This window comes from Dermacentor silvarum, chromosome 9, assembly GCF_013339745.2.
Source record: "Dermacentor silvarum isolate Dsil-2018 chromosome 9, BIME_Dsil_1.4, whole genome shotgun sequence".
Lineage (NCBI taxonomy): Eukaryota > Metazoa > Arthropoda > Arachnida > Ixodida > Ixodidae > Dermacentor > Dermacentor silvarum.
This window is the reverse complement of record NC_051162.1, coordinates 157,556,841-157,584,682: the sequence shown is the minus strand read 5'-3', so window position 1 is coordinate 157,584,682 and position 27,842 is coordinate 157,556,841. Positions and strand designations below refer to the sequence as shown.

The following is a 27,842-nucleotide window of genomic DNA, read 5'->3' as shown; positions in this document are numbered from 1 at the left end:
CTATTTATTCATAACTAAAAAAATATTCGAAAAGGCATTCGATTCGATGCGCTTCTGGTACTATTTGATTCGTATTTGATTTCGTCTCAATATCGCTATTCGCACATCCCTACCTAAGAGCCACCGACTTTCAAGTCCAGCAGTAAGTCCTTTCCCTCGCCCTGGGTCGCAGGCAGTGATATGCCCTATACGGTTCATGACGTACGTGCGCAGGCCTATTTCACCTGCAGCAATGGTTCAAAACTTACTAAACGTAAGAAAAGGTGCAGTTCAGCACCATTTAAAGGGCAGGATGTATGTATACTAAGAAACATTTGGATGATCTTAAGACATAATGAAATTGCCTCTACCGCTCAATGACCAGCTGGCTTCAAGCTCACTTCACAACTGCAACGCTCTGGTAGGCCTCACATAATGCTCATATTTATATCTATACTACGCAGCACGACGACTGTATTACAAATATTACTTTGCATTTCCTTGCATTCCTATGAAACTGAATGTGCCACACGTGAGTAGATATTACAAGCTTTGCGTGAAACCTACCACTTTGCCATCTTACCTACTGAAAATAAATATTGAGGGTTTGAAGCGTTTGCTACAGTAGCGACTAATTTGCGTGGTTTCGAGTACCGAGGAATGGACCACTCATAACAATCGGACTAGTTTTTTGCAGTATGGATCCCATTATCCCAAAGTCAGTAATGACTGAAATGGTTTTGCTGTTTTTGCATATTTTCATGTGAGATCACAACCGTAGTTGAAAATGTGTAATTTAGAGCTTGCGCCAGCTCTTGTATACTAATGTATTTAACCTATATACTTACACATATTTGCACTTGATACCAAAATCAAAATCTTCCATCAATATGTAATTATTACCTAAATATTGGGCATAAATACGTAAATATTTTGCATGAATTTGGGGATGTTTTATGTAGCAGCACTTTTCTCACTGTCGTTATTTTCGCATGGTTCGATTCAGGGGAAGAACAGTTAAAATACCTGATACCCTTATTTCATCGCAGTTGACAGAAGCACTGAGTTTATAATATTTCTAATCCTCATACGATATTCGTATCATACAAATTATCCAAGTCACATATTTTCTTATGCAGTGAGTCGCATCTATATACCTATAGATTTTTCCAGATTTCATGTTTGAAGCACATGTTTTTAAAAAAGCTAGGGTGCCACGTTACCTTTCTCTATTCTTTTTTCAGTTACTGGGCAACAAAACATCGTGTTTCCAAAGCTTTTGGATAGCCGGAGCATCAATGGCGCTAAGGTGCTCCAAATTAACCAAGATCTTACATTGAACCTCGAGAAGAGCTCTGTTTTAAGCAAGAACTTTCTCCTCAGGACTTACGAGGATAACATCATGAAGCATACTTATGTAAGTTGGGCAAGGATTTATTTTCTACCGGTTTCCTTCGACTAGTCATTTTTCAAGTTTTCATAGGCTCTATTGAGCAGTTACGGAATTAAAACCAGATCAGGAACACGTCCTAGAGCGTAATGATTAAGGTATCCACAAACGGCGGCGCGTGCAGGCGTAGTGAAAGCACGAGGGGCGCATCCTTTTGTTTTGCGTCCCCTTTAGTTACCTTCCATCCTCGGTGATCAAGTGTTTACCAGGGCCTCCCATACTGGTTGCTATCTCCATTTCATTAAAGGCCATTTCGTTCTTGGCCAAGGCTTAACGCTTCCTTTCTATGCATAGCCTACTGAGAAAGGCGGAAATGGACAGGCTCGTAGAATATTTCGCGCCGGCACGCTCATTGTTATCATGGACAAAGGGTCGTTTGTCACTGTGCCCCAGATGGCAGCTATCAAACGCGCAGAGAACGGGCTTACACTGCGAATGCTTGGCCTGCGTTGGGACGGGGATTTCCCCGTATACGGTAACTGTCACATTAGCTCCTTTGAACTAGCCGGTAACATTCACATTCGCAGAAATACATAGCAGCAACATTCGACCAAGAATAAGACTGCCTATGCACACTGTCATTATTGCATGAGGAAGCCCAAGTCAGTCGAACATACGCTTACTCGTGAAATGCAACGATGCGTTGGCACGGGGACTACTGGAAGTTTAGAGTATAAAAAAAACATAACAAGACATTTGATTTACCGATGCCTGTGTGGTCATGTAGGGAAGTGAACGTCACTGCGTCGATATTGTGTCGGAATAAGCAGTTGTCTGGTCAGTTTTATAAATTTATCGCTCTTTATCGGTACCGAAATGCAATGGCGAGAACTTGTGCCTTGAAACAAGCTGTGAACTATCCGCTCTGAATAAACTTGTTTGCGAGTGGCACGCTGTCATCTTCTGTCGTTTCTTCATATCGCTTCGCGCCTTGTACAAACTAACAAAGTTTGAGCAAACTATGCTCCCTTCGGTACTTAGCAGGCAGTGTTCCCGAAGCTGTGCAAATATTATGGTAACAGATATGCATTACTCCGCGCGTGATATAGCGAAGTGGCCTTTTGTCTGCAACATCTTTTACAGAATACTTCCATGATATGTTAGAACTCTAAGGCGTGGTTTTAAAGTTTTGTGAAGTGATATATTGATGGTGCGTGTTGCATTTCCTGTACCTAATGCTCCACTTTTTGTGTACAGGCGGTGTCCTGTGGAAGTTGTGCAAGGAGTGTGATTGGTCCAACGTGTAACTCCTTTCGTAAACCCGCGCTGACTGTCATACTATTAGGGTGATATTTGCTTCGGGTGTAGTAACTGTAACAGTGAATTGAACGTATTGCCAAATTGCTTAGGACTTTATTATTTCTTGCTGTTAGGTGCAAAACAATACTTTATGATCGAGAAGACATGAATTGCTCTTGAGTCAAAACAGTAAATAGGTACGAATTTCACCCGCCACGGTGACTTAGTGGCTCTGGTGCTGCACTGCTAAGAATGAGATCGCGGGATCATATTCCTGCCGCGGCGGCCGCATTTTGATGGCGGTGAAATGCGACAACGCACGTTAAAAGAACCTCAGGCGGTCATGATTAATGCGGAGCCCGCCACCACTGCGTGCCCTATAATATTTAAATTAAATTCTGGGGTTAAATAATTTTCTTAGGTAGACATTACGCAAACGAGTCGAGAATTTACATTCGTGGTTGCTCGAGGCGTGCATAAAGCGGGCGATACCTAGCAAGACACAACGAAGCAACGAAACAGACCCGGCAGCTGACTGAGCATGACGTGGCTGCTTTGTAGAGAATGCTAGGTTTAAATCAGTTAGCAGACTCCTCACTTATGCTTCTCAAAACGTAGAAAACCTACACTTGGGCAAAAGTGACTGGCGATAAGTTGGGAGCGAAACATCGAAATAAAAAACATAAATAAACTTTTTTTAAGCATGCCTAATTCACATCATAAAGTTTACCTGGATGTTTGTTGTATTATTTGACATGTTTGCCCGCTTTTCTTTGCTTTCTTTTTTCAGCCGAGTGATGTTGACATACGCCATAATAAAACTTATAGGATTCAGCTACACGTCACTACAGTGCGAATTGTCAGAGCATTTGTAGCGTGACCGTTAGCACATATATAACTGTATATTTTCTTTTATAACTTTATCAATAGCCATGCTACCTTCAGCCCTAAGGACCAATAACGGTGTCAACCGAGTCCACTCGAGTCTTAGCTATGCCTGGGTTAAAAGTATGCTCTTGCCTTCAATTTAAGGGAACGTGCAATTTTCTATTTTATGATTTTATGAGTTTAGTTTTATGAATACAGTAGACAATTAAGATTCGCTAGGCCTAACTGCAACACAAGTTCCACCAATACTTTTATCAAATTGAGTAAGGAGTTTGCATTCGAGGTGGCCAACCCCTTTACGCGAAGGCGTTCAGAAAGTTTCTAGCTTGACAACTGCTTGAGCAGCAAATGTAAGCTAGTTGATGCTAAAATGAGTGCGACGAGTACGCTATGCGAATAGTGTGTATGAAGGATTTGATCGGCTTTCGTTTCCATGATACACTAACCGAAGTAACTATGTTTTCTTGTGCGTGGCCCTAATAATGGTGCCGAAGTGATTAGTCATAGTTCCCTACGAATCCTGAGACCTTATATTTGCTACTTTTTCATGTCATCAAAACATTTCCTTGCATATCACAAAAAATCTTAAGCCCGCCTCTAAACCAAGAAATTTTATAAAATGACGAAGTAAATTTATGCTCGACAATTGCTTCCAATATAAACTCAGCAGATAATAGAGCCAAGGAAAGTGTATGGTAAACTGCGTACAGTCATTAATGAAATGTAAAAATATAAAGGAAAGCGGAGCGAAAGTGAACGAAAATATCGTTCGTCGCTGGTGGGAGCCAAGCCCAAAATTTCAGCCATTATCTTGAATAGCGCTGGCTAACACTTTCACGGCGAAAAGCAGTACGCACAAAATTCAGCAATGTAGCTTTCAAGATGGCCGCCACCTCAGCTCAACTGAAATAGCATCGCACGTGTAACGCAAAAGTTGTGGTTTGCGCTCTCACTAGTACCTAGTTATCTTTCCATGCACTTTAAGTTCTCTTATTTTTAATTGTTAACCTCATATGTATCTCAAAAACAAATCTTCAAGATCCTGGGCCCCCCTTCTTCTTAATGTTTCCAATTACATTCATTGGCCCGTGTGAGCAATATTTAGTAACATATTTCTTAACATAATAAAACTCCTGTGCTTCTTCTGATTGCGCCTCTATCCATTTAACCATTTCAGGGCGGTTAAACAACCGCAGAAGAAAGGCACACGAAAAATACCAATAGGAGGGCTGACTAACAACACATTGTTTATACAGAAATGATTAATTATTTATCCGTAATAACTAGCGCTTCACTAGCGCCTGTGCAGAAATGTATTCAGCAAACACTTTAGTGTTTTATCGATAAAAGCAGAAAAACACTCGGCTCCAATAGAACTGCGCATAATCAAGGTATAAATAATGATGTGTGTTGTGAAAATTCTGATGTGACTTGTTTCTACCGTGTTCCTTCCTCATACTTTTTCCATAGGACGCATGCCTTAATCGAAAGTGGCCTCGAAAATGAAGAAGGATTGCGTGTGTTTTTAAAAGAAACCTGCAAAAATTCTCACGAATGCCACTATTTATTTTTTAATATCATTCTATCTATTCAAATTTCATCAGGACTGTGCGCCAAATGTAATGATAGCAATGAAATGTTTACGAATGTTAAATTATACTATGCCTTGTTTATTTTATATTTTTGTCAAACTATATGATTCTGCAAGCGTTGCTAAGTTTCATGCGAAACATGTGATTATTCTGTCTGTATTCTTGTAGGACTCAGTCTTGTATTCCAAGATCCAAATACCTGAAGCAACATTAAGATGGGCAAAATAAAACAAACGAGCCTACATGGGGAACGTAAACAATTATTGTGAAAATATGTGCTTTAGCAATGCATATCATGATTATCTGACTGACAAAGCCGAAACTCTGCCTTATAGTACTATATTATTGCTGTATGCATCACTCATTTTTTTACACGTTCAGAAATTTCTTTGAAAAAGATGTCTTGTTTCCTCTTCCATCTTCTGTATATGGATGTATTTTTTTGTTATTGTGCTATATAGGATTTTTGGCTGTTCCTTTCACTAACTATAATTGCAGGCACGTGCAAAGAACTACTGAAAGCTCCGAAAAATATTAGAGCTTTTGGCTCCTTGGTTTATTAATGTGTGGGGTATTTCAATGCCTCTTAAGCTATACATCTAAAGCGGCGGCTGGTTTTTGTTCTCGCCCCAGTGCTTCCTTGTATACAGAAATAGCAATGCCGACACTTCGTTGGTGGGTCACATCCGTAGTCTATGCAAGATACGGACTTTTAGTCTTTGAATAAATGGCCCAATGCGCTACTGATTGCAAACATTTAATGATGTTTTTGTAGCAATGAACCATCGCATTGTTGAGCTGTTTGATTGCAAATTATGTTTATTTTATCGTTTTTCCTTACAGCGTGATGGTGAAGTACTAGAAGAAGGCCTTTATCATGACGCTCGTACTTTCTCTTCTGTTATGCTATCGGAAGACAATGGCCTCCAAGTGGTGTGGTATTCCTTCACCTTGTTCGGTTGTTATTGTGGCGCATTTAGAACACCGATTCGATAGCCTGTTTTTTATTTTCTAACTTCAAATATTTTGATTTGGTGACATCTTTTCGCTAGATAACAGGACCAACGACCCGAACTTCGATAGATGAATACAGCTAACTTATTGCTCAGAGACCTGACACAAGAACGAGAAATAAGCGATCACTTCATGTATTTCAGAGACTGATTTCGTAATACTTAAAATATTCAGGCAGGTGGCAAAGCTACTGGTGAGGTTGGATGGGTTTTTGTACCCAGGTTCATTAATACAGGGACGGGTACGGAGACCCCTTAAAAGCGCAAGTAGTATAAGCAAAATTGCCACCAGGATTCTAAAGAATAAATCGGGCATTCCTGTTTTCTATCCTAGCGCCGTACAGTTCTCTCATAAAGAGCACAGAACCAAGAAAATGCACAATGTTATATTTTTAATCAGCCCATAGGTATTATCGCGCTCAGTACGAGTTCAATAGTGGCGCCAATTGGAGCCGTGATTCCGACATTAGGGGTGAGGGTCCTGGTGTTCTTGTTTCGAAGGTCAGCCCTTCTTGCCTGATTTAGCCCTCTCCCCCACTTTAGTGTGTAAGGTGTTGCTCGCACCAAAACGTTAAGCAGAGATAGTTACTGTGTTTTGTGCCACCTATGCATCATTCATTGTTCTATGGGCTTCAACCCGCGAAATATCGCAGATTAGAGTCAGTGAGTTTGCAAGGTTTTTTTCACGGATATTACGATTCTACGCAGAAAGAGAGAAAGGGCAGACGCAGGCACTGAGCGGTAATGCAGAAACATATGTGAAGACCGCATCAAGAGGCAATAATGTAAGCTTAAATGCTGAGGTGACGGTAGTTTTCAATTACAGACGCATGAACGATACTTATCTAGTACAAAATGTGGCCACCGGTATGTCGAGATAATTTTTTGAGCATTAGATTTCGTATTTAAGAATGGGAGAGAGAGTGACAGCAGGCATCAAGGGGCGATTTTCCAAATAAAAGCGGAATCCCTTTCTCCTTATGAAACGGTGGAAATCTGTACCACTATGTACCCTAGGAGAGAGTCGGGCCACACGCTCGCATGTTCTAGCTCATACTTTGTGCGATAGCGCATTGTCTTCTCATAGGCTAAAGAAAATGTGAGAAGAGTTTAGGCATTCAGGTCAGCAAAGAACAACAACCGCATTTCGCAAACAAATGCTTCTCGCCCGATGGTTTCGCCGCACTATGATGTAACGAGCTGAATTCATAGAGAGCTTACTTTGTTCCTAGAAATAAAACATGATAACAGTTTTTCTATTTTAAATATATTTGTGTGTGTTATTGTGCACACCTTAATCAGTTATATATATGCAAGTACAATTATTGGTGAAAATTCCCAAATTGTAAAGGGCTTCGCGTGAACAGAAATTCACATCTGAGTTTAAGTCGCGCTTTAGAAAGATGTAGGTTTGCGTGTGCAATGAAAAAAGTGCGTCATGCATATACAGCGTGTGGAACGGCTGTATGTCCGTACGCACATGAGTGCAAAAGAAAACGCAAGAACAGGGAGATTGAGCAAACGGCAATTCCATCTGTCTAGAAACACTCCTGTGTGTAAAAAGCGCTGTGCATTTGCGTTCGGGAAGTGTTCCTTTACGTTATTTATGTGAGAGATAACAAAAAGTTGGTAATATCTTGCTTAAAATTTTCTACAACAGCATATGTAATATCCTACAGCGCTTTGATGCACCTTTAGAAAAAAATTACCAATTACAGCATTATTTATCACATGTCACGACATTCATTGTTTGCTGCTCGTTACGCAACATTGACCTTGTATTAATGAATGGCCTAATAACTGACACTGCATTAATAATGTTCCGCAGACGATAGAAGTTCAGGGGCACACCATATCTCTTGCTTAGCATGCTTCGCGTAGTGCTTCAACTAAGGTTGCTATGAACACTGCCTGAGTAATGCTGTTGCGACAATTATTTATGCCGTCGCTTCAACGTGTATCACAAATTCGAATATTTTAATGATATACAGGAAGGTGTGCTGGGGCCGAAGCTGCGAATAAAACCACTGATGGGAGAAATAAAAGTTGCAGAAGGAAGTGTGGCCCATGTTCTGTATGAAGTTACCGAAGATAAAATAAATAACGGTGTAAACGGTAAGATGGTGGCTTGTCCACAATATCAAAACAATATTTTAACCTGTGCCCCACTGTAACGCACCCACTTTTTTTTCTGGGAATACATTCTCTGCGCATAATCATGAGTTGCCCGAACCACAGCGATCACATGACCAGCTTCGGCGATTGGCTATAAGAGACAGCAATGCAAACATTGCGTCATTCAGAGTGATTGTATGGTAAAAGCGTTCCTTTTAAGGGAGGAATGATGTACAAATGCCAATGTAAAGAGAAAGGGCATTTATTAATTAAGTCTCAGTGTTGATTACTAACTCTCATTATTTCCTCGCTCGGCAACCGACTCGTCATTGCTTAGGCTGAGATTGTGACGTGACATGCCCCGGCTTCTGATCAGCGGAAGCCAAATTCAAGACTGACAGATTGGTACTTTCATGTGGCTGCTCAGTCAGGCAATCAGCGAAGTTAGTTTCTGGAAATAACTTTTGGAAGAACAGGTATTCCGGCACGCGGGTCAACAAGCACGTGGGAATATTTATTTCACGCACTGTGCGCGAAATAAAAAGCGATTGTACAGCAAATAGCACAATAAAAATGACTCACTAGGTTTGTTAGGATGCAGAACAACTTCTTGGCGGAAGTCATACTTTTTGTTCGGAAAATAAAAGAAAGTTGTATAATAATTCTTAGTCATTTTGGTCAATGGTCAGCCAGTTTTATTGGTACGGAATATTATTCTGGTGGTGGAAATAGACTAGACCAAACACCATATGTTATATAGTCATGCACAGTACCTACTGTTATGAGAGCTTCAATAACGTTAGATAAGACACTCTGCGTATTTTCATGAGTGCGACGAGATGCCTATTAACGCTTCTACTCTAAAATGAAGTAGAGTAAGAAATCAGATTGCGTTCTCCAAAATTTATAAATTTCTGTTTAGATGGCGTTCGATGGGAGAGGTCGCTGAATGTTTCCGAACGAGACGACACACGCGGTAAGTTGCTTTCACGTGCTAAGTAACGCTTCGTTGATGCTCTTATTTTGACGTGTTTCTTTTCATCTTCACACGTAGATGATACGAATGATGTCGTACTTGTCGAGTTACTTGTGGCCGTGGACAGCACATTTCGAAGCCAATTCAGAAGCGTTACTACACTGCTCAGGTACCTCACCATTACCATGAATTCGGTAAGACCATAATCTGGCCGAAGCATGTTCTCAGAAGTGAAATTCGATATTTTATTAAGCAATAGAAGCAGCGCGAGCAATCGCCCTTGCTTTCGTATTCTATAATGTTCCGTATTCACGTTTTGGCTTAACTAACTATATATATTTTTGGAGGCTAATTTAAGGTACACGACAGTGAAAAATCCCAGCGTAAAAATCAAGTTCCACGCACTCGAAATACTTACTGTAAGTACGCTCGTTCTATTTCTGCTTCAATAATGCCTGTCTTCGAGCGCATTATGTTTCAATTTAATTTTGTTGTTGTTGTCGTCAGGAATACATGGAAACCTTCTTGTATCGTGTGGACCACTACGTTGCCTCGTATCGGAGCCTGGAATCCTTCAGAGATTACGTGGAGCAACACCCCTCGAAATATAGCGCGTACGATGCTGTATATTTGTTTACCGGGTAAGCATGATGGTGCTCCACGTGGGAATACACGTGTTTGACCAATGTCTGCTTTTCGCTATGGCCCTTCTGTGTTTTGTGCAGGCTTGACATGGCAAAGTACAACGGATACGGATGGGATATGCAACTCCAGGGTGAGTATCACCGTATGTTTATGCATTTTGAACAATTCCATAAATTAGGAAGACAGGTGGAAACTACGAATTAGCATAACATTTACAAGTCTTTTAATGTATTGAAAAACAGATTGAGCTACATGCAGATGCTGGCAGCTCGCAACCTTCATGAAAGTTTTGTCTAAACTGGCTCAACCATCATGAAAAGGTTTCTCTTTGCTGGGTCGTAAAGTCTGGCTGCCGGCCCCTTGTTTACTATGTGCCGAATATCAGCGATGTTTGCATTTCCCTGGTGGGCCCACCTGTAACCTTGGTGCTCTCTTCGCAGCATAGTTTGTGAGCTTAGGCCATCCACAGTATCGTGCGGTCTGCTAAGTAAGATGCGTCCAAAGCAGAAACTAAAAGCCGTCGTAATTCAGGGTTTCACTACAAGTGGAATGTCAAAACGATTCCGGTAAAACCCAACTCAGAATGAATGCTACCGTTATTGCGAATAGCATAGAAGCCATGTTGCGACACACTTTGATGCCGCCGCAGATATACGTTATGTACGAGGCGTGTACGCAGCAGGTCTCCTTTCTCGCGTTTCTTTCCGGGCATTGCTGCCTCCATCCAGCGGCGGCCGCCGTGAATTGCGCACGTGGCGCCTGTGTAAATATATAGTGACACAAGGTCGACTGAATATATATGACGTGGGTTCAATTCTGCCTTGCACACGATATATTTTTAATTAATTTCTTTTGTGATTGAACAGCTGTACACACCAAGTGGAACCTACCCAGTGACCCAAGTCTTCGTCAAAAACGCTTATTGAAGAGTAGCACATAGTATGTGTCACACACACTGCAGCCCAAGTTAGTACGAAAATGTTCGATGAAGAGAGGCACATATCCCTGCCACAATGCCCATTGACCCATGTTGGTGGGACGGTTGGTATCGAACCCGGCTTTCTTCCTATGGCAGCCCAATGCTCTGCCTCCTACACCATCGGCTACTCAGTGACCAATGTTAGCTGAAAAACAGTTAGACAGACCGGTAACTAGACACCGGAATGTACGCGAACTCTCCTAGTAATAATAATCACGTTAATCAAAAGCGCAGAAAAGGTGCATCAGTACGGAAGCACTCAGTGAACATTTGTTAGCCCTTGGTTTTCTTTTATAAGGCACATCTTCATTTTCAGGTTAGCTTAAGATACACATATGCCAAACCTAAGAACTCGCTATAGTACTTCTATTTTCGTAAACGTTTTTTGCGAGTCCGAACTGTTCCACATTTCCTCAGATTTAAATACAGAAAGCTTTTTTTCCCAATCCCATGGAGGCTGGTACAAAGCTTTACCTATTCTAGATCGTTTGTATTTAGAAGTGCAAATTGTAATTAGTAATATTAACTCTATGTTCATCAATTACTTGTCTTGTGCAAGACCTTTCAGCACATGTCACTGTTCATCATTTTGTCGTTGTTCCTTTTTGTCAAATTAACGGTAGTATCTTGTCGTCACTCGGCGCATGCCGCGCCCTGGAACTTGGAATTGGTTTTCACGAATTCTACAGCCTATAGAAATCATCTCTCATCTCATTGCGCGTGCGTTGCTTATTGTGTTTTATACGTTCATGAACGTACTCACTACAATCGCAATGCCTGTCTCATTGCACAGTCTTGAATGTAGAGTGAGACTTGTGTAAATAGTGCACGTATTTGACCGGTGAGAATAAATTCGATGACCAACGGCAATGCTCGCAACTCTCGTTGCGATTACAGTGTGCTGATTGTCCCTTTTACACAAGTTCGTCCATTGTAAAACTGGTAATTTTACCAGTGCTCGTTTATTCGCTGGGGCGGTAACGTGAGAATAATTGGGCAGACATCGGTTCACTGCTTCACATGATTACAATCCTGCAACTGTTTTATTTGGGTCGCTGCGCAGCACCCTTATAGTTACGTATGCCCGACGATAAGCTGTCACTGGTTATCGGTGACATTGCAGAGCTGCTTGAATTCGTTGTTGCTGTTATTTGCTGTTTTTATTTTCCTGCACTAGGAGCCTTCCGCATGTCTTTTAGTCATAGCTTGGTTGGCGTGGGTTTATAGAGGTTAGAAAGAAATGGAAGGTGAAAGTGAACAATATGCAAACTCGTGATGAATCTTCGTGCGGCTGAATGTGCTGATTTATTGTTGAAAATGAGGCTGATTGCCCTCAATGGTAAGCTCTAAACCCATGTTGACGTTAACCGGTGAATGTACCCAGTTCGACCTAGAGTATCAATAACAGTATCAATACCGACGTAAGATTCACTGCATCCTAGTCTTTCCCAGGGATAACGATTAAGATGGGAAAGGACGTGAAGTTGGCTCGGCGTTTGGCAGCTGCTTCAGCGGGACAGATTCATGGTTTCACTTAGTGATTGTCGTTTTAGTCGCGGGATTATGATACGACACAAGAAGACATTCAGGATAACGCCGAACATATCAGTGTAAGCCAGTAGCTTGCCATTGATTCTTTCTGTAGTGGATGTTTCGGATGTGGTTACTTGGTTAACCGAGCGCCTGCCCTTCTTCGCTGAATACCTGCTCTTTAGGTGTGTTCTGGTTACGTGATGGAAGAAACACTTTTTCACCCCTTCACACAAACCTACTGCGCCTAACGTTCAAGAGTGATGGCATTGCCTTCGCCCTCGTGCGAACAGCTTCTAAGGAGTTAACGATTCATACTGCCTCGATCGACCTAACTACCCACTTTGTATTCGTAGGTGTCTCGATAACAAGGAGTGCACACGGTATATATTGTGTGTTCTATTGGCAAAGTTTTGTTAGAAAGCACAGTTCCGGTGTCTTAAATTACATGCGAGCCTCGAATCAACAGCTGCCCTGATTACAATATTATCTCTATCAGATTCATTAGTGAACCCTACCGGTTGTCATAGTGCGTAAAGATTTGACAATAAATATTTTCCAGAATGAATGCTAGCTAATATGTAGAACTATAGAATATCTGTTTCTTTTCAAGGCATCGCATATGTTGGAGGCACATGCACCAATCGAAAGGTTGGCATCGGGGAAGACAAAGTTGGAACTTTCTTCGGAGTGCGAATATTCGCCCACGAACTTGGACATCTGTAAGCACCACTCTAGTTCCCGTGTACAGATATATATATATATATATATATATATATATATATATATATATATATATGATGTTTTTCCTACGAGCTTCTATGTTTTTGAACTATATATATATATATATATATATATATATATATATATGGGAAAATCAGAAGCACAACTTCGCGGTTATCTTAGGTTTATTATTTTCCCAACAGTTTCGGTCGGTGGACCGACCTTTCTGATTTGCCTAAATACGCTTGGCCCATTTAAAAATCCAGTTACTACTATATATATATATATATATATATATATCAATCTGTACACATTTTACCAAAATACAGCGCAACGCGAAATTTGAAATGCAAATTGTGTACCATTCAGGACAGCAAGCTAGATTATCTTTATTGTAAATCTTTTTGCAGCTTATGCAACGATAGCTCGAGATCTACTAGCCTAAGTTAGCCAAAAACCTAATGTTGCAAAAAACATCACTTTGTCTCACACTGCAGCTGTGTAAAAGACACCCGTTACATTTACCGGGCAGTATTATATAGCAAGGTAGATACTACAGCGCTAGATTATGAGCACTGAGAAGTCAGAGCAGTCATTAATGTTGATCTCTTCACTATACCGTATGCTTATTGTTGTTGTGTCATCTATCTTTTATTTGTTTTATTATTTCTTTATTTCATTTATTGGATTTTTTTAAAGTTTTCAACCTTAGTATAGCAATATTTATTTCTAAATGCAAACACGCAGATAACCGACCAGAATGCGAGTCTCACACACGGAGGTTTAAATAAAATGCAATTTTTTAAAACCTCTCTGGTCTCACAGCAGGCTGCTTGCGAGCTGCGCGTTAACGCATTCTGCGCGTTAACGTCTACAGCAAATACAAAATTCAACTTCTGCTTCAAGTCAGCTGCCCTCAATTGTAGAATCCAGTAACATTGGCCAATGAACGAACGTATAATGTATAGTTAGGCTTCCGGTTCTAAGTTATAATGGGCTGTAGTGGTATACTCAAATTCCAAACTCACACAATAAACAGCATTTCTATAGTTTGATCGCAGCGGCTGTTTTATGCTGACATATACATTATTATTATTTACAACGAACTGGACAGGGAAATTAGTGAAGCAGAAGTAAGGACAGCCTCGCAAGAACTTAATACTAAATCAGCACCCAGACCAGACGGAATCACAAATAAGATACTCAGGAACTTAGATGATGAGTCTATGACACAATTGACAGAATATATCAATGAATGCTAGAAAACCGGCAAAATACCAGAACAATGGAAGACGGCACACGTTATCTTAATACCTAAACCAGGCAGGCGCTTACAGCTGGAGAATCTGAGACCTATATCTCTGACATCTTGCGTTGGAAAGCTGATGGAGCATGCAGTCCTAGCGAGACTAACTATCTCGAGGACAGGGACCTATTTCCCTCCACGATGCTGGGTTTCAGAAGGAATCTTTCCACGCAGGATGCTATGCTCCAGCTTAAACACCAAATCATAGACAACCCAGGCAGATTCACTAGAGCCATCCTCGGCTTAGATTTAAAGAAAGCATTTGACAGTGCAACACATCAGACAATACTCAGCAGCCTTGAAGAGCTAGGATTAGGAAGGAGAATATACAATTATGTTCGTGACTTCCTAACAGGCAGAAGGGCAAAGATCACCGTGGGAGACCTCGTCTCGGAGGAGATTGAGATTGGTAGCGCCGGTACACCACAGGGGTCAGTGATATCACCGTTGCTGTTTAATTTGGCATTATTCGGATTACCAGCGAAACTAGAAGAAATTCAGGGCCTTAACCACACTATATATGCCGATGACATTACCTTATGGGTAAAGGAGGGTAATAATGGGCAGATAGAACAGACACTCCAAAGTGCGATTGAAACAGTCGAACAATACCTAGAGGGAACTGGATTGGTTTGCTCGGCGGAAAAATCGGAATTATTATTGTACAGGCCAACTCGCCGCGGCCGTAAACCAAACAGCTACAGGGGGGCAGACAATCTAGAAACGGACATAGAAATGAAGACTGCCGATGATAAACCCATATCTAAGGTTGATAAAATCAGAGTTTTGGGACTCCTCATTGAAGCAAAAGGCAACAATGGAGAAACCATTAGGAAGTTGGAAGGGGCAGTATCTCAAGTTATGAGGTTGATCAAAAGGATAGCCAATAGACACAGTGGAATGAAATAAGGAAACATGATCAGACTGGTACAGGCGTTCGTTATCAGCAGGATCGTATACGTCGTACCCTACCTTAGATTGTACGCTGCAGAAAAGATTAAATTAGAATGCCTCATAAGGAAAATTTATAAACAAGCCGTAGTACTACCAATCAGCACTAGTACCGACAGGGTATTAGAATTAGGCCTGCACAACACAATAGATGAGCTCATAGAGGCGCAGCGGATAGCGCAGTACGAACGCCTTTCCAAGACAAAGACAGGAAGACACATACTAGAAAAACTAGGTATTGGGTACCATACTCAAAACGGAACCAAAGTGGACATCCCGAATTGTGTCAGGGATACGATAACCGTTCCCCCATTACCAAAGAACATGCATCCCGTGCACCATAAAGGCAGAAGAGAAAGCAGAGCAATGGTCATACAAAAGAAATTTGGGAATAGTAAAGACGCAGTATTTGTAGACGCTGCTAGATACAAGCACAGGTGCGGCTTTACAGCCGTAGTAATTGATCATGAAAAGAAGTGCAAAACATGCGTTACGGCAAGCACAGTAAACATCGAGACTGCGGAGGAGATAGTTATTGCGCTAGCACTATCACAGACCGAAGCGGACGTAATAGTCAGAGACTCTCAGGCGGCAGTACGAAATTTTGCTAATGGCCGAATCTCTCCTGAAGCACTACGAATCCTAATGGCAGGTACCAAAAATCAAGAAAATATGTTTATTTAGTATGGACATCCGCTTACACCTCCACCTCGCCAGGAGACAGCAATAATAATAAGACGGCGCATGACGTGTCTCGAGGGCTTACGGACCGAGTCACGGCCGATAATATGGCCGGCACCTTAGCGTCTCCTGAGAGCGAGGATGGAGAGGAATCGGAATGGAAGGACCATATGACCAGATTTAATGACATCACACAGCACTACAAATTGCAAAGGTGCATTTTCCCACCACCTCACCAAAAGCTCAGCAAAAAGCAGTGAGTCGAATGGCGGCAAATACAGACCAGAACTTATCCGAACCCGGCGATCTCACATCTCATTTACCCAGACATGCGCAAGACAGATAAATGCAAAAACTGTGGTTCTAGAGCCAATCTGGAACATATGCTATGGGAATGTCGAGGCATAACAAACAATAATGGGGGTGCAGCCTCTCGCGATCGCCTCCGCGTGCACTGGGAGACTGTGTTGCTGAGCTCTGCCTTTGACGATCAACTTTGGGCTGTCCAGCGGGCCGAGGAAGCCGCCAGGGCTCAAGAGCTCCTGGCCGTCAGCTAGGCGGGACCATTTGCCCGTCCCACAAACTCGCAGGGCCTTTAAATAAAGTTATTTGACTGACTGACTGAGGAGAAAATGACCTAAATTTATGCCTTGTGTCTAATTACCTGTGGATGACAGAGTCACGAGAATGCTGCAAGATCCTTTTACATTTGTGGAGTTCTGGCAGGCACCACTCCCTGCACCACTGAGAACGCTGGCAGATACGCTGTCGCGCAGTGTTATTGCAGGAACGCGAAGAAGTACTATCATAGACCTGTCGAATACAAAAATACGCTAACATGATAAAATGAGTGTTCTCATCCAAGCAAATTGTATTGCTTAATTCTGACTGCAATTGCATAGTTACATACATGACATCGTACATCATCAGAGTTGCAGCCGTATTCTCACAACTGCTGTCTTAATCATCAGGGAATGGTCATAGCTTCAGCAAGGCCATCTGAGCTGGCGAAGCGCCGAAGAATGCAGGGGTGCATGCCTTCGTTTTAAGACTGTACTCTGGCCTGCTTGTGTACTTTTTTTTCTGTAAAAGCAATAGCTCGTTGGAGGATTGACCCAATGCAATGTTAAAGGATCATTCTGACATAATCTTGCACTTATACAACGAATAGGTTAGGATGCCCCCACGATGGCGAGGCTTATGGCATATATTCATCCGTTAATTGCCCCTGGCATGATGGCTATATTATGAGCTACAAGGTAGAGGACAGCAGGAGCATGCAGTTCTCTTCATGCTGCAATAACATGATCAGGCTACATGTAAGGTGGGTACCACTGTTTTTTTTTCTGAAATTGAGACAAGTATATGTCACGTATGATAATATGCCAAGAACCGTTTGGTAATTGTATGAAGAAATAAATAAATAAATTGCCGGACTTTTGTTTCTGCTTAACACAACCTGAACGCAAAGTAGGCTTTGAAATATATCCGAATGAACGTGTATTCAAATTCGTCTTTCTGGGGATTCTGAGGCTTATACAAAGGAGTATTAAAAAGCAAATTGAGGTTGCATATGTTTAGCCTTTCAAGGAAATTTAAATTTGGCGCGAAAACCGTGAAATAACTATTCAACATCGGCGGTTTGTCATAGTTAGCGCTGTTATTTGTTAGAGTTTCGCCCATTATTTTTGTTCCTGTATCTGTAAAATACTGTTTATTTCACTGTTTATTTCAGCAGTAATAAACTGTTTAAACAGTTTATTACTGTTTATTTCAGCGCAGCACTGAAAATAATATTTTCAGTGCTGCGCTCCATTTTTAATGAAATGCGTCTAATTTTTATATATATATATGTGGCTGAATTCTCACTCTATGTAATATTACCTTCACGGAAAAAAATGGATGTTTTCTGCCTCTACGACAGGCTGATAAAGCGCATCTATAATATGACGTGCTGTCAGCTATACGTCTAACGTCGTTAAAATGCAGTGTTTTTAAAAATGCAGGGTCAGGATTCTAATTCTGTGGATGCAACAGAAATGTAAATTAAGCTGAACTATTATCATTTTGCCTCTCCAAATTACGTAACCGCAAGAATTACCACCTACTCTTCATTAAAGTAAAACGAATGTCACATGATGTTGTCCCTAGATATTGTTCATTTAGAAGAAGGAAAAAAATGGGTCAGTTTTGCCTGAACGTGAATATTAAACTACAATGAGCAAAACTTGTGTTGAGCACATTTTCGAAGAATTGCATGTTAACGCCGTAGTGATTTGCTGCTGTAAATTCGCATTGCATGTGTTTACCTTTTTGTAGTAGGAGTCATACGTGGAATAATCGTCGCCCAGCACGTAGTAACTTATTTCCAAACGTAAATTACATTCTCTTCTATCCAGGTCGCATCAAGGTAGTTGCTTGTTGAAAAAAGGCACAAAGCGCAGCATAAAAAAGACAAACTTCACAAAAGGGCTGCCCGGTGAATATTTAAAGAGAGATGGCCTGTGCAAGTGCGCCTTTCCCGAGGTTCGGGAGACGTATCTTATGGAGGTGAGAGGAGTAGTAATTATTCAACCCCCCCGCCCCCTCCACCAGACATTACCTCCGTTTTAATACTGCCTCCTAACAATTCCTGTTGTTGGCATGGCGTAACGCACGAGGCAACTGCCACTGAGCAACGTAAACAGATCCCTGGCAGATATCAGGTGCAAAGACACCAGGTGCTTCATGATGCAAAGATACCAGGTATCTCACAGCACTGCCGGGATGAGAAATGCCAGCAGTGTCGTTGCCGGCGTTGTACCTCAAAGATGCCGGAGATAAGACCGACTTACAATGGTCGACGTTTTCAGGTACCAATGAAACATTTAAATCGGCTTCGCCTAATGATTACTCTCCGGTCTGGTCACGTCAGTGTATGCACCACTGTGCAATATGCACGCAGCTGGTCATGCGGACCACACCTAATGGCAGTCGAGGAAAAAAACCAGGAGGCGGTGTCATGCGTCAATCTTCAAGTCATAAAAAATGTTGCAGTTTGCCCAAAAGGCGAAGCATTGATTGCGATAGCAAATGCGTAGATAGCTATACGAAGTAATGATATCAGTTTAATCAGCAGTTTAAACTTTGAAGCATTCGCTTACTTACTAAATTAACAAGCATGTTGTCAGGCACGGACAGGTAAATATGAGCACATCTGGCTAAATGACCGCGAAAACTTGCTGTAAAAACGCTGGAGTGAGGAAGTGCGGCAGCAGCAGCGAGCGAATTAACGAAGAGACAGATACCTGTCTCTTCCTTCCACTCGAACTAAACACCGAAAACACAGCGCATATGAAGGTACCGGCACTCGGCGTACTTGGTTCACATTGCAGATTGCTTTGAAGATGAGGCCAGCTCGGGCGCGCATTTTGTCCACGTTGCAGATCGCTTTCAAAATACGGCGGACGCGCTGTAAGCAGAAGCCGTCGCAGTAGACCTCCCCCCGCCATTCACTCGCCTCCCCGCCGTGCGGCGCGCATGACAGAAGATGGCGCGCTTCCGCCCCACCTTCCTCCCTCAGCGTACAGCGCGCGGCGATAATGTTATCGTGCTTGGACTTTATACGGAACATCACGGCGATGGTGATGGCACAAATACGCTTGGAGTGTCCATATAGTTGCAATTGCACGACTGACGTTTGTTTGAGATCTGTTTAGACGTTTGAGATCTGTTTACAGAACTGACGCTTTTTATTGCGATAGCAATTATATGGACACTTCAACCGGATTTCTGCCGTCGGCGTCGCCGTCGCCGTGAGGTTCCGTATAGATAAAATCTTCGCCGCGCGCCGTATGCCCCAGAGGCAGCGTGCGGGGACGCGCGCTATCACGGAGAGCGAACGCACTCAATCTCCCACGCGCAAGCAAGGAAGCGGAAAGCCAGCGCCGGCACTCCTCTGCCAACAACCGCGCTCGTCGCTCGTCCACACAGTCTCTTATCTCTCCCACGCGCAAGCAAGGAAGCGGGAAGCCAGCGCCGGAAGGAGCGGGGGGGGGGGGGGGGCGCACTTCTACGCTGCCAACAACCGCGCTCGTCGTTCATTCGACCGCACCGTCTCTTATCTCCACACGGCTCTGACCTTTATGCGCATTCGCCGCTCAGTTTCCGTTGAAGCGATAGACCGCACGTACCTTCGCCCGCTCCTGCGGCGTATATATCCGCTCGCTGCCAGCGTTTTGACGGTCGTTGTCTGCAGTCATTCAGTGTGATCTATTCATGTTTGTTTGTGCGCGCTCACACCACGCTTCTTCAATCAGTTAGTAATAGTCGGGCCACATTTTCCAACGCACGCTACACATGCAATGCTGCCCGGGTCGGCAGTGCAGCGCTACAGGTGTGTCCCTTCGCACGCGCTGCCCACGGGAAGCGCTTCTCATCAACACCACCGTTTCACACGCGCCTTCTCGTGGTCATCGAGTCTCTCTTCATGTCGGTCTACTTACGCCGCAGCACACCTGCTTACTTAATCAGCTCATGTTTACTACAATTCATATTGCTACCAAAGCCGCTCACCTTACTTCGTATGACATTGCTGTGTTGCTATCGCATTCATCGCTTCGCCCTTAGGGCGAAACTGTGACATTTTTTTTTTCAGTCATTCTTACCACGGACATCCGAAGAGTGGAATCACCTTCCTTCGGATGTAATCTCCATCAGAAATTACCACCTATTCAAGAACGCCCTAGCTAACATTGTATAATTAGAATTTTATGTGTTTGCTCATTCTTTGTTATGTATATATGTATATTCTTTCGCATGTAACCCACTCCCCTCTCTAATGCCTTTGGCCCTGAGGGTATGTTAAATAAATAAATAAATAAATAAATAAATAAATAAATAAATAAATAAATAAATAAATAAATTGCATTAATAAACAGCAGCAATCATTGTGAACGCATTCGAGCAGGGCAAGTATGGCAAGTGGTGTTTTCTAGTCACTCAGCGTGGTTTGTCCTTTGCTCTCGGCTGCGCAACTCGGAAGTTGCAATAAGTGAATAATTTTGCCCAGGCTCCAGAGTTTCGGTATCTGTTTCAACGAAAACAATGCTTCCAGCTAGCTAGGCTATGTCGAAGAACTATGTTCTATTATATAGGCTCTTTTTACCGAAACAAAAAAGAAGCTGTCCGCCTCATTGCTCCTAATAAATAGCTTGTTCTTACTAAAATTAAACGAACTCTAGTTATCGGCGTTATTCCTAATAAGTCATACGACGCACACACAGACCAGCTTCATCAATCGCTTCAAGTTGGCCTGACGCACAATAAGTATGCTGAAATAGTATTGAAACACTATTGCACATTGCAGTGGGAAAACTACAATCACTTTGAACAGCCGTCTAACCTACCAAAAAGTTCACCGATGATTACTATACTGCCTAATGCGAAATTTTAGCGCCGATATATACTGTTTTCATTTCGCCATATAATGGCTGGCACGGACAATCTGCCTCATGAGGCACGTTGACGCGTGGGCACGATTGACAGCAGCCGCCGCCAACAAATCTACCAGACGACGAGCGCTATGCTGGTACCATCTCCTAGTCTTCGTCACCGCACTACACTTATCGTCTGACGCTTTTGCCATACTCTGCTCCGTTTCCGCCTGATGATTCTGCTGTACTAGAGCACTGCACGGGCTCGGGCTTACCCGAAAGCCCGTGCCCGGCCCGGCCCGTGTATGTCAGTTTTTTTCACGGGCTCGGGCCGGGATCGGGCACGGCATGGGCTTTTTGACCCGGGCGCGGGCCGGGCTCGGATATTTTGACGCGGGCCCGGGCCGGGCTCGGACTTTCTGGTGGTGTGCATGTAACGCGCAGCGAGTTATGCTCGCGCGTCTCGACCCTGAATACCTGTTGCCCCGGCGCAACTGGAAGCTAACACTGCTACTCCTGTGTACTTCCCTTTTCTTCTTCCGTCGTATTTTGCGCTGTTTGAGCAGAATGTAAAAGTCCAGAAATACCGAACCCACCTAAATCCAAAGGATGCCATTGTATTCCTTACCTAAATCAATGTAATTAATGCTTTCAGCGCGGTAAGCGCGTTCGCGACTTGCTGATTCTTCAAAGGCGAATTGGTAAAACGATGACTGGTAAGATAAGATAATTCGCCACGTGGCTGAAATATGGCACTGCGTCCATCCATGATTGCACGCATATTCTCAACCGGCCGCCTAGCAGCAGCGCGTTACGCTGCACCATGGATGAACGAGAAGCTTTCTTTGTCCATTTACTCCATCCATGGGCTGCAGCGCTCATGACCGGTCGTGGCTGCTCTTCGGCTATAGTGTTATAGAATACGGTTGAGTGGGACGATCGGCTGGGGCGGCGCATGCTTTGCAGTGAGGCGCCCGGCGTGGAAAAATACTCATGGAAAATGGCTCGGGCGGGCAGCCCAACGTAAAAACGGGCCCGGGCTGAAAAAATCGGCCCGTGCAGTGCTCTAAGCTGTACCCTCCTCTTCACTGTCCTCCTCACGCCTTTTTTCGCCCGCGGCGGTCCGCATTCGCTTTTATCTTTCGTTGCGCTCGTTCGCTCGGTTACGCCGCCGACGCTCGCCGTAGGAACGGGAGCATAACGGCTGCGCTCTAAAATGTTTCAGCGTGGGACACGAGGCACAATGCAGACTGGTATACTGCTCGTGTGCGAATCAAATTACGGGTTTTAACTCTTGCGCTACGTACTGCCAGCAATAATAAATCATTACCAATAACAGAGTCATGCTACCAGTAAGAACGCAAAGAGAACATGAACACAAAATTTGCTGATTTTCATACTGATCATTTACATACATTCGTTCATTTAGGACACATTTGCATACGCCGCAACCTTCTTACTCAAATTTACTGTCTCTCCCTCTTTCTACTACGGGTTGATTTGAAAAGCAAACTTCCCTTATTGGCTTTGCTTAGTGTCAGTCCTGCCGCTTCTTTTTACACTACCAATTATGCGCTGCTGTGGGGAGATTCTGTGTCATGCATTTTGTGCTAAATGAGTTCCAGGTGATATGCACGGTTCTGTTACAAACTGCATTGTTTTTTCTTGCCCGGGTATTATTTGCATGTGGCAAATGGTCATCTGATTATGATATAAGTCATGACATTACGACATAAGTTAAAGCTATTAACAGGTTTCTTTTGTTTGCTTTGTAAATACTGCTCTCAATTTGTCGTTCACATTATGACCTAGTAAGATTCAATGAACGGTCCTCGATGCTGTATTCTGCGCAGGGGGAAGACAAGAGCCAATGCCGCGGGCGTTGTTTTATGCCAGAACACGTTTATCGTGTCGGATTCAGGACCACGATTTTTCCGGACAACTTCCCGTGCAGCGCCAATGACGGTGTATGTTCCACATCATTTTTCACTAGGAGGCACAGCGAACGAAGCTAAGTGTGTTTAATAGGTGCGCGTGCATGGATGTGTTACCTCGGGATAAGCAAGATTGAGTTGACAAAGAAAATTGCATAACTATGCTTGCTGCTTTTTTTGTATAGCTGGACATCTAGATACCTTTCAATTCAAAATAGGGCATCTTCTTACAAAGTATACTTTCTGTGCAGCAACTATGTAGGGTGTTTAAGGGGCGACAGCCTTTATTAATAAATGTAGAGGTTCGGAACATATAGCTAATTATTGCTGGCCGCAATGCTGACAAAAGAAACCTACGGCGTGGATCATATAGCAGTCTATCTGTGACTTCTTAATTATCTTCTGAGTACGTATGTTAGATGGTCAACGTGAAATAGATGTCTGTTGACGCTGACGGCTAGCTTGTAACAGATCAACCTTAATTGCAACTGTTGCGGTTACACAGTCATTGCATGGCTTTGCGCTATTGCATACTAGGTTACAAGTGCAATACTGGCCTTGTCGGTGGCATTCAGGGTGGGGGAGGGGGATGCTAAAACGCTCGTGTAATATTCTTGGGGTGCAACTTGAAAAACCATAAAACATAGGCGGGCAAAATTAATCTGCAGTCCTCCAATAACGTATGCGTCATAATTTAATGTTCGTTCTTGCACAGAAATCCACAAATTATAACATTTATTAGCGTTTGAGACTAATAAAAAGCGCTTATTTAGCGCACCCTCGCACGAAGAGTTCCGCCACACCAAGCACGCGAGACCGAAAGCGCGTCCGCGTGATCAAGCTTTAAGGCCAAACAACGCGTAGGCTTGCCGGCGCGCGAAAAATCACGGCCACGCGCTCTAGCATGCGCAGATTGTGCTGGACAGATCGTGCCTGTTGAAGCGCGGCGATGTGCCTGAGATATCTTCTTCAGAAAAAACTGTCCGTATATCTGATGCTTGCTTCACCGCAAATGACGTCGAAAGACGATAGTGTTCTGCCGCCCCTGATACGCAACACCCTCTCTTCTCCCCCCTCCAACCACTCACGCTATTCCCCTCCCCTATCACTCCTCCCATAATGGATGCAATGAAGGTTTCGCTTAAATAAATTCAAATTTGCCGCGTTCGCCCTGCTCTCGCACCATCTGTTGGGACCTTTTATTACTGTTGGCTTAAAGCCGGCTACAGAGCCGTGGCATCAGTCGGCTTGTTTTTAACGCGTAGCGTCTCTTCGACACCATTTCTAACGCACTGATTTTTCATTTACTAACGCATAAAGTAGTCCCATGTGTATTCTTAACTATAAATGAGTGCTTCGAATCTCAATTATGTACATATATTTTTGCCTCAAATAGGCCTGAGGTTTGCTTTGCGCTGCTGCAGTGGCTAGCGCTGCGTCTCATCGACACCATTTCTAGCGCATTGATTTTTCACGTAAAAACCAGTCCAATGTGTACTCTTAATTAAATTAACGCTTCGGATCATGGTTATGTGCGTATATTTTGCCTCAAACAGGCCTGATGTTTTCTTTGAGCTCTGTAATGTTGACGTGGCTGACCCCGCGCCACCAGAGCGAGTAGCTTGATTGGTCTTGGCCGGGTGGTGGAATCGAGTGACAGACAGACAACGTTTTTCGCGTTAGGTAGCTGAAGAAAGACTATTGTCTTTAAAATATCGGGTGCTTTGGCTGCCTCTGCAAAAAATTATGTAACCGTAATGTTTAACGGGAAACGCTGGCGGTGAACGCTATGCACGAAGGTAGGCTTTCTGGTAGAAACGCGGCCTCTTTCATGGGCCAGCCTTCTTTTATTGTTTGCACCTTCATCATTTCAGTCTGAGAAGATTTAGCATAAAAGGCACGCGCTGTCATTGTTTTCTTTCATGACAATTGTTTGTAGGCTGTCACTCTTATAATTCCGAGGAATAACTTTGTAAAGCATGCAAGACAGATTGTGGGCAACTTTAGTGGTAAAATATATTTGGAGGGCCTGCGTGGTTGGGGATGGCTTTCTCGGCCGCGGGCAGCAATGCTGACGCCGACGCTGAATTTTCTGCGACACGGGGCCTTAAACGCTATCGCTTTAATATGGAACGATGTCTACCAAGGCGAAAATAGTGATCCAGGTGAGCACGTGCTGCCGCGCGTCTTGTAGTTCAAAACGAAATTCCTCGCGTGGCGCGGCAAAACACCAAGGCACACGGGCGGAGCTTTCGCGCGCCGGCAAACATACCGTGTAGGTTAGCCTTTAACGTTAAGTCACACGCAACAGAGTCTACCTGCTGCGACAACCACGGACCTCCTGTTCCCGTTGCCTCCCCACCTCCGAGCTCTCCATAGTTTCTTGGAGTTTGAGGAGTTGAACGGGATCACCACCCATCGCTAAGCGCTCGCCCCCAGCAGGCCATTGCCTTCATCACCGGCTTCCTCCACGATCAGATGAGACTCCTGCTGCTTCTCCTTCTCTTCCTTTCTACTCATCTTTATCTCCCACTTCCCCTTTCCCTGACGCTGCGCCGTGCTCCCTATTGGGCAGCAGAAATAAGCGTAATTTTCTTCAATAAACTACTAATACTACTTCGTGACGTGTGGGACATGTTACATCCGTTTGTGCGCACGCTGATTGCTCACATACGTCTTGTCGGGACTTGTGCGACTCGTGAGATTTCGTGACGCGGCATGGAGGGAGAAAAAAGTTAGGACAGAGCATGACGTCACGCAGCCAAGCGTGCCAAGCGAACGCTACATGACGCCAGCCCTTTGCTCAGTGCCGGCCCAACAGCTAGGTGACCTCTTGGGTCGATATCACGGAGCAAGAATCGAAATTTGCCGAGACGTTAAGTGCCCGGTGGTTTTTGCCCGTTTTTAGCGCCCGTTTAGTGTCCGGTGGCCCCGCAGATGCGTTGCACGCAGATCACGTGGTTGCACGTGGGTACACATAGAGAGGGCATGTTTTTCACTTAAACTGCATCAACTTCCCGCAAAGGTTCCTTTTCTTTCGCGGCAGGGCTTTTGCCACCTAACGTTTCATACGTGGGTTCACGCGCTCCTCATTGAGGCGGTATTGGTTTCGCGCGCAAGGTGAAGCCGAACTCTGCGCCCCCCCCCCCCCCCCCTTCTTGCTATCGTGCTGTAAATATAGACTTTTGATCCTACCCCTCTACATATAACTCTACGCCTGCTTGCACCGATAGTGACGTCACCACCGTAGTCCGACGTTCCTCGCAGCTGACAATATAGGCGTTCTTCTTGGAGTCTTGAGCGTTCTTGACCTTGTCACTTGCTATTCCTTCTTTATTCTTACTGGTATCGTTACCAGCCCCAACGTCCCCTTCGCGATGAGCACCATTGTACAGACTAAACTAATACTCGTTGTAACTTCAGCAGGACTGGCTTTAATTCTAATTATTTGTGGCCACTGGCACTCGCGAGCGCCATATGCGCTAACGATCGCTAATTGTTATACTAAAATTCGTTTCCGTTGTCGGTCATGGATTCTTTAGAAACTAGAGGCGTTGCAGGGAGAAATTATTTGAGGGCATCTCAAAATGGATGGTGGAGGTGGTGTAGCCTCAGGCAAACATCTAGAAATGACGAAAGTTATACCTGCGAGAACACGAAATTATTAGTCTTGCATTTCTTCGGCCATATATGACGCACTTGCAAAATTCCCTCAAGGAAAAATGGCTTGCGGTACACAGCCCAATATAGGCTAGACTCAATTACGAACGCTTATTTTATTAAGAGTAAGAGAGTTTCTTAGCCAGAGAAGTAAAGGTTCCAGTACATCGCCCGAAGCCTGATGATGTGTTTACTACATTGGCTAGATATAATTTCTGTTGTGTGACATACCTTTTTGTTTCCTTTCAGAGGGTTTGTATAAACGGGAACTGCGTGCCGAAAAAGCCGAGGTATGCAACCTATCAACCATCAAAATGATTGAAAAAATAAACTTTTTCAATTCAAATATCGTCTATACAATATTTACCTCCTCAACATTCTAAAACAAACTTCTAATCAATAGTGCGGATTTTATACAGGTTGTTTCAACTTACTTTAGCCAGAGTTTAAAATTATGCCGAGGCTCTCTATGACGACGCGACCAAATGCATGGGTAAAAAAAGACGAATAAACGGGCGCAGGCGGGCACTGCGAAGAGAAGAAGAAGAAGTTGGAACAATGAGAAGCTCTCTGTCTGGTTTCTTCCCGTCTCGTTAGTTTCCTACATTTTGGTGCTAAAAACCTCCGTGCGTACTCGTTACCTTCATCGCACGTCTTTAAGGACCTTCTACTCTACCGCTTCGCACTGCGGGCGGCGAGGACTGACTGGATAACGTATCGTTCTTGATCGCGGTGTGGTGACCAGACCTGTATCAAGAGCTAGTCGG

The 27,842-nt window shown here is 43.6% G+C and overlaps 1 protein-coding gene across 2 annotated transcripts; it reads left to right on the top strand.

Annotated features, from left to right (window-relative positions):
• The first annotated feature begins 338 nt into the window (after positions 1-338).
• On the top strand, positions 339-27,421 carry LOC119464021 (venom metalloproteinase antarease-like TtrivMP_A). Of its 2 annotated transcripts, XM_037724840.2 has the most exons (14): positions 341-511; positions 1,224-1,396; positions 5,992-6,081; positions 8,153-8,276; positions 9,199-9,252; positions 9,331-9,446; positions 9,600-9,671; positions 9,760-9,893; positions 9,978-10,027; positions 13,020-13,128; positions 17,239-17,391; positions 18,467-18,617; positions 23,335-23,448; positions 27,325-27,421. In XM_037724840.2, exons 1-14 carry the CDS (start codon positions 415-417, stop codon positions 27,391-27,393), a joined length of 1,506 nt encoding a protein of 501 aa, XP_037580768.1. In that variant the 5' UTR covers positions 341-414; the 3' UTR covers positions 27,394-27,421. The 2 variants fall into 2 exon arrangements, with proteins under 2 accessions (XP_049511768.1, XP_037580768.1); XM_049655811.1 differs by lacking the exon at positions 18,467-18,617 and having other exon boundaries at positions 339-511.
• The last annotated feature ends 421 nt before the right edge of the window (positions 27,422-27,842 follow it).